The following is a 7,611-nucleotide window of genomic DNA, read 5'->3' on the forward strand; positions in this document are numbered from 1 at the left end:
AGAAAATGGTAAGGTTTTTTTTTGTAATTATTATTTATCTAAGTATTTATTTGGTCCAATTTGGACATTATCTTGCAAGCGGCGGGTCTGCGAGGAGGTGGGAGGTTGGGGGGGGGGGGGGGGGGGGGGGGGGGGGGGTCTGTGAAGCCCAGCGCTGGGGGCGCAAGTCTAGCCTCTGTGTTTGTGTCTGGTTGATTTCGGATTGGGCGATGGAAAAATAGTGTGCCAAGCGTTCGCGCACGGTGGGCGGGAATTGGGTTGTTTATAAACCCGGTGAGCGCGCCGTGGGCGGGAATATAAGACGGTGAAACTGAAGTCAGACAGAGAGAGAGAGATAGAGAGAGAGAACGAACAGGAGAGAGAGAGGAGGACAGAAGCAGCGGTGGCTGGAGCTCACTGGAGCTTGTAGGAGGAAGCGCGGCGTCCCCTGCCCCTCCATTCCAGCACCTGTATGGAGGACCACCTCAGCCTCCTTCACTCGCCTCCGCCTTCTTCTACCAAGCATGGCAAAAACAACAACATCATAAACCCCGGTTACACCGAGGCCGAGCAGGACACCATGACAGTGGTCACATGTGACAACATGCTGGAGGAAACGGCAGGGCTCCCGGGACACCACTCCTTGGACCGCTACGAGTCAGGAAACGAGTGCTGCGAGAGGGTGGTCATCAACATCTCGGGTCTGCGCTTCGAGACTCAGATCAAAACTTTATCCCAGTTCCCCGAGACCCTGCTTGGGGACCCCAAGAAGAGGATGCGCTACTTTGACCCCCTACGAAACGAATACTTCTTCGATAGGAACAGGCCCAGTTTCGATGCCATTCTGTATTACTATCAATCCGGCGGGCGTATCAGGAGACCCGTTAATGTCCCCATTGACATTTTCTCTGAAGAAATCAGGTTTTATGAACTTGGAGAGGAAGCTATGGAGAAATTCCGTGACGACGAAGGGTTTATCAAAGAGGAAGAGCGCCCTTTGCCTACAAATGAGTTCCAACGGCAGGTGTGGCTATTGTTTGAATACCCGGAGAGCTCAGGGCCAGCCAGGGGCATCGCTATAGTTTCTGTGCTGGTCATTTTAATCTCCATCGTTATATTTTGCCTGGAAACCTTGCCCGAGTTCCGGGATGACAAGGACTACCGCGGTCCTCTAGAGCCGGTGATAAATGGAACCTCCCCTTACCTGAGCAGCACTTTCACAGACCCCTTCTTTGTGGTGGAGACGCTCTGCATAATCTGGTTCTCCTTTGAACTGCTGGTGAGGTTTTTTGCTTGCCCCAGTAAAGCCACCTTTTCCAAAAACATCATGAACATCATAGACATCGTGGCTATCATCCCCTATTTTATCACCCTGGGTACGGAACTGGCCGAGCGCCAGGGGAACGGGCAGCAGGCCATGTCCCTGGCCATCCTCCGGGTCATCCGGCTGGTGCGCGTCTTTCGGATCTTCAAGCTGTCCCGGCACTCCAAGGGGCTGCAGATTCTGGGGCAGACCCTCAAGGCCAGTATGCGGGAGCTGGGGCTGCTGATCTTCTTCCTTTTCATCGGGGTCATCCTCTTCTCCAGCGCGGTCTACTTCGCGGAAGCTGACGACCCTTCGTCTGGCTTTAGCAGCATCCCTGATGCTTTCTGGTGGGCCGTGGTAACCATGACAACCGTCGGCTACGGAGACATGCACCCGGTCACCGTCGGAGGGAAAATAGTCGGGTCACTGTGTGCAATTGCGGGCGTGTTAACCATTGCCTTGCCTGTGCCAGTCATTGTCTCCAACTTTAACTATTTCTACCACCGGGAGACTGAGGGCGAGGAGCAAGCGCAGTACTTGCGCGCTGGCAGCTGTGAGCATCTATCCTCTGAAGGGGAGCTCAAAAAGGCTCCCAGCACTTCCTCTTTGAGTAAATCGGAATACATGGTGGCGGAGGAAGGGCTGAACAGTGCATTCAAACAGCCTTTCGCAAGCAGCAACTGCACCCCAAACAACTGCGTGACCGGCAAAAAGATCTTCACCGACGTTTAAAAACGAGCGTAACAGGAATAAGCTTTCTTAAAAACAATACTACTGCTACTATGAGTAATCGTGACGTGTCAGTGCAGTTATGTTGTGTGGAGGCGACGTCATAGGTGTAGTAAACGTGTCTGCTTCGTGGTCAAGTTCATTCGCGCTAGAATAACTACATAGACTCGAGGTTTTTGCTAGTTCATAATTAGGATCTGCTATCACTGTGAGCAATCCAGTAACGTCGGCTTTCTGTTGGTTTCTTTTTAATGGCCGAGGCGCTGTGTGTTAATTCAAACCGTAGCCTAATGTTGAAATTGCGTATTTAGTCTGTAGAAAGCGTATCTGTGAGAAAAAAAGTATTTCAATGAAAAACAACGCAAAAGATAATTGTGCGTAAGTAAAACAAGTAAGCGATAATAGATATGTGTTTATTACAATAGTGTGAGCTCTGTGATTTATTAATGTTATAAAATGCTGGATTGTTAATTGGGAAAGACAAGTCGTGTATTTCAACAAAACTGAAATATAAGGACAGAAGAGCCCCAAAACCTCCGAACCTGAAATGGAGATGTTCGTTAAATACTGTATCTTCAGTTGCCTCGTTAAATGAATTATAATGATCGTATCACTATTTACATGAAGCACATCTATTTTTGTACGCCGTCGTCATGTGGATACATGTTTCTGAATGAACAGACTGATTTTCAAACAGGGAATACTATACAAAAAACAACAGGCTGTGTCATTCACTCGGGACACGTATTTGGATCTGAGGTGAACGTCTCAAGAATAAAGATTAGTCAAATCAAAGGACTTCATGCGGATGCTACTAATTCTGCCTGGAGCCCTGCAGTCACCATAGCAACCACCGTTTCCCAGGCAACCCCATCTAATGTTGCCATGGGATCCCTCTGCGTTTCCACGGCAACCTCCCAGATGGTTCTAAAGCCTTCCAAATAAAGAGCAAGCCGCTGTGCAAAAAAACACACAGGCTTGTCAGCGAGATAAGGGATCAATCTGACAAAAAATAAATAGCAATGTCATTAAAAAAATAAATACAATTCCTTTTAGATGTACACAGACAGACGGCTGTGCATTGAATACAACGTGGCCCCTCTAATTAGATACGATTGGCCTATATATTGAACTATGTTAGATACACGCCCTCATTGTATAGCCCTTTACAAAAGTAACTGTTCCACGTGAAACCCAACACCAGTACACGTCACGTAGGCATGGCCATATCTAAACACATCAGATTGAGACGAGAAACGACGGGAGATTAAATCCGCGAGTCCTCCTAAAAACAAGAACGCGTACAAACAACCATTCTATCAACCCAGAATACAGCCCCCCCCTCAACAAGAACACCACTGGGAGGATGGGACCGTGAAAAGAAAGACACCTGCGTTACTTCAATCTACCACCAGGGAGTGCTATTCACCGCCACATGGGGAAGGTGAGTCTAAATAAACGGCAGAGCTGTGGAATTTTCATTCTTAGCCATTCAGGGGACGAAACAGACAGTGTGACGTATTGCATAGCTCAAGGTCATCTACAAAGTGAAAATGTGGCTTTTATTTTATGAAGGCGAGGGCGATGGGCTGAGGGTAATGCAGCACGGTGTCACAGGGTCAAGGAGACGGTCACTAGAAATCACATTTTCCTTTCGCTTTGAGCGGCGGCTATAATTAGCTGTAAGCGTGCAGCTGCGTGCGCACCGGCAATGCCATTGCTCTGGAGCGGAGAGTGCCGAATGCATTCCATTTTTAGCAACACCATTTACCGATCAGGCGTAATTAATGTGTTTCAGTGGCAGGCGCAATGGTGAGCGCGGGTCTATTCTTGAGCAGGTCCCTAACCGCACCGCTTAAAAAACGTGACGACTCTGTTCTGGAGAACAAAACAACAACACGCCTTTAGGGCACTAAACGCGACATGATCGGGAAGGAATGGGAGACAGAGACTGCATTCCTCCACTGCAGTTTATTCAGTATTGTAAGAAAACACGATGAACCGCTTTGCAGTGTGACCTACTAGTTATAATGCGCATTTGTAAGTTCATGCATCACTATTCTAACAAAAGGCTCACTGATGAGAACATCTTTGGAGAAGTTTTTTTTTTTTTTTAATTATAAAACCTTGAATGACTTTTTCTTAACTGATCTGACTGTTTCTAACCTGTTTCTAATGTACCTTAGCTCGGAAAGTTTAAACACGCCAGCCTACTGACTGCGAACCTGGGTAATCTGATTACAAAAACAGGCGTGTTTTAGGTGGGAACATTTAAATGGAACTCTCCGCCAGCATATACTGTATTACGTACATCCATTACGCATACATTACGTATACGTGGCTGAAAATGGATTTTTCATTTATTCTGAAGGGAGTTTTAAAGCTCTGCACGATTTCAGCCAGTTTTACATTACAATATTTCAGTCCTTACTGGCATGTGTTCAAGGTTAAGCCGTCTCTGCATTTCATCCGAAGCAGAGCACACGTTTGGTCACATCTTGTTTCCATGTGGTTTGTTTGCATTACCTAAAGATAGCTGGAGGGACAATGCGGTAAACATTCCTAACACACATTTTTTTAAAAAAAGAAAAAGGGCAGTCTCCTTACTGTGTACTCATGCATTCTTTCTGATAGCTAACATTAGATTCTCTTTACTTCTTACTCCAAATCCATACTGAAATGCTTTTTTTAAGTTACCATATTTCTGTGACGTTTCTTTAGCTTCACAGAGCTGCTTGTTGATGTTGCTGTTGAAAGTTTATTTTCACTATTTATACCCTTTTTGTTTTTCTTTGTGTTTTTTCTTTTCCTTTTTCGAGTGCCTGGAAAGACCAAGAGAACACGGGTTCAAGCCCAACGCAGTCCACATCAGTACAGGTTTTGGTACAGTAGGAGACTCCTAGTAAACAAGGTATTTTGAGCACCACCCTGAAGCATTTTGCTAGCACATATCAAAGCCCTGGTACTCGCACCTATAGTGAGTAATATTTGAATGAAGTGGGTGTGCAGGTGAGTCACACGCAGCCCTGCCCTCCACAGCCAGGGGAGGGCAGGGCTGCGTTCTGGCTGTGTGAAATCGTTGATCCACAGGGAGCCACCAGACACCTGGGGAAGTCCAGCAGACACCTGCAGGGCTGGCCTTGTCCTCCAGGGGGTGCTATCCCCTGTGGCGCTCCTGGGTGTAAAGTGGCAGTTGGCTTGTTGGTGGATCGCTGCGGTGAGGGAACACAGCTACACATTCTCAGTGGGGGTTGATAAAAACGCGGGTGAAATAATAGGCTAGCCTTTGCTTCTAATCAAGTCCCGTTGCGTTGTGTCAGGATAAAACAGGCTTCTTCTGAATGAGTGCCACATGAAGCCACTCTGAAGCTCAACAGGGAACAGCTGAGAATGGGATTGAGACTTGGCTGTTCCACCGTGCTCTCGGCACATGGAGTTGATTATAATAATCCTGGGTTACAATGTATTCCAGGAGGCTTGCTTCCCTCCCAGAATGAAAATCGATGTGAAGAGAATATTAATAAGAGCTGGGCCGGGTATTTCGAGGCACCAGATGTTCTTGAGTAATGAAAGCATCCCGGGCCCCTGCAGGACCGGTTTAATGTGACCGCTCCCACAATGAAGCTGGTTCTAGCTCAAGGCAGTGGACTGATTTTAAAAGAAGATTTACAAAAAGAGTAAATATCCTCAAATATAATGTACATTTGTTTGTGTGTGTATATATATATATATATCTATATATCTATATATATATATATATATACACACACATTCCCCTTTGTATGGTGGTGGCTGCAATCATTCTCGGTGTTTGTGGGTTTTCGTTGCTCTAGGTTTGTGTATCATCTTCTTCTCTTTATCTGCCTGGCTTTGCACTTGCCTGAGAATCTGAGTTTTTCTTCAGTCTAATCCGACGATGTGAGGGTATCCCTATAGTAAGGGTTTGTGTGTGTGTGTCTCATGAAGAATAGGGCTTGCCGTGCCTTTGATTTCATTGATAGTAAGGGTTTGTGTGTGTGTGTGTGTGTGTGTGTGTGTGTGTGTGTGTGTGTGTGTGTGTGTGTGTGTGTGTGTGTCTCATGAAGAATAGGGATTGCCGTGCCTTTGATTTCATTGATACCGGCCCTTTTCTCCTCACTCCTCCACATTGCTGTTTTTGCCTCCAGTATTGTTCCAGATGCTGGTGACCTGAAGGTACGTTTCAGCTTCGTCTCCTCCTCGCTGGAATGGGGCCAGTCTGACGAGGCACTGATCTTTTGTCTTAGAGATTCACAGGCAGCAGATCAAACCTGGATTTGAGTCAAAACTGCCACTGCAGCTGTGCCATTAAGACTGCAGGAGGTTGCTTTGACATTGTCTCAGTGGCGCTGAGTGCAACTAGTGATGCGATCCACGTGCTTGCTGTAATTAAATAATGCGTCACCTTCTCCAGCATTGCTGTATGTTTCTCATGATATTTCTAAGTTTAGGGTGAAGATTTGGATCTCGGTATTATAAGGCAGCAGAATTTCCAGAATTTTAAACAGATCTGTGAATGGCGAGCTTGTATGTGATAATGGAATTCTAATTACTAATGTCCCCAAATATACAATTTACAAACATTTCACATGTGCAAAAAGAGCCAGCTTCTTTTAATGTGCTTTATACAAATATTCAACAATTATTACATCTTTAAAAAGAAAGATGTACCACATCATAGTGTATCGTTCAGTATAGGGTAACTCTAAATGTCTCTAAAGTCTGTAAGCAATCTATACTCTACCATGGATCAGGTGAAAGAACACACCGATTCTCCAAGTGAGATCAAAGCCAGGGAGAAATATGAGGAACTCTCAATATCGCACATCAATACCCATTAAAACGGCAAGCTGTACACCAATTAAAGGAAGTCTTTTCTAGATGTTTCGGCTGGTTATAAAAGCAGTATACTGGCGTTGAGAATATAAACCATCTTGTTTAATTCTTTTGCAGGATCGAGAGATGCCAGCTCACAAGCAACAGCTGCATTACCTGACCTCTCTGCCTTCAACGCCAAGCCTGTGGCAGTTACTCAGCTCCTGAATACAGCACGAGACATGACTGAGTCTCTTGAGAGAGAGAGAGAGGAGGGACGTCTCCAGCGACAGGCACAGACTGCCTTTTCACACAGCGCCTATCCCACACCCTGACAGCAAGCCGTGTAGAAGAGAAGTGAGCCTCTTCATGTGAATCTGCCAATGTTCTGTCACTACCTTGTTATTTGAATGAGTGGTCTTTGACCGTACGGGCCCATGATAATGCTGCTGTTGCCGGGCAGCGCTCTGTACTGTAGAGCACTCCGAGCACTCTGTATAGTGCACTGGGATTCTTTGAGAGAATCTCACATTTGTAGCAACGGACGATAAAAACAGGAAACCAAAATCGTGACTGCATGAACAGAGCTGGCTAGGATTGCATTTCTTTCCACCTTTATTTTTGTAATTAGTTTTATTTTTTATGACATGTAATGGGCTGGCTTGTCAGTTCAGTAAGCTGGGCCTATGAATACAGATTGCTGCTCAATTGCTTCTGTAAATGGTTACGACTGTTTTGTACGGAATAAAAGTGCTGTTAGTGTG

At 45.8% G+C, this 7,611-nt stretch overlaps 1 protein-coding gene across 3 annotated transcripts; it reads left to right on the top strand.

Annotated features, from left to right (window-relative positions):
* Positions 1 to 200: 200 nt before the first annotated feature.
* LOC117428177 (potassium voltage-gated channel subfamily A member 3-like) lies at positions 201 to 7,611 on the top strand. 3 transcript variants are annotated; one of them, XM_034046933.3, is made up of 3 exons: positions 201 to 3,458; positions 4,834 to 4,925; positions 6,986 to 7,611. In XM_034046933.3, exon 1 carries the CDS (start codon positions 452 to 454, stop codon positions 2,015 to 2,017), a length of 1,566 nt encoding a protein of 521 aa, XP_033902824.2. In that variant the 5' UTR covers positions 201 to 451; the 3' UTR covers positions 2,018 to 3,458; positions 4,834 to 4,925; positions 6,986 to 7,611. The 3 variants fall into 3 exon arrangements, 2 of the variants coding, with proteins under 2 accessions (XP_033902824.2, XP_058860497.1); XR_009309487.1 differs by lacking the exon at positions 201 to 3,458 and adding an exon at positions 3,465 to 4,054; XM_059004514.1 differs by lacking the exon at positions 4,834 to 4,925.

Source organism: Acipenser ruthenus, chromosome 30 (assembly GCF_902713425.1).
Source record: "Acipenser ruthenus chromosome 30, fAciRut3.2 maternal haplotype, whole genome shotgun sequence".
NCBI classification, from domain to species: domain Eukaryota; kingdom Metazoa; phylum Chordata; class Actinopteri; order Acipenseriformes; family Acipenseridae; genus Acipenser; species Acipenser ruthenus.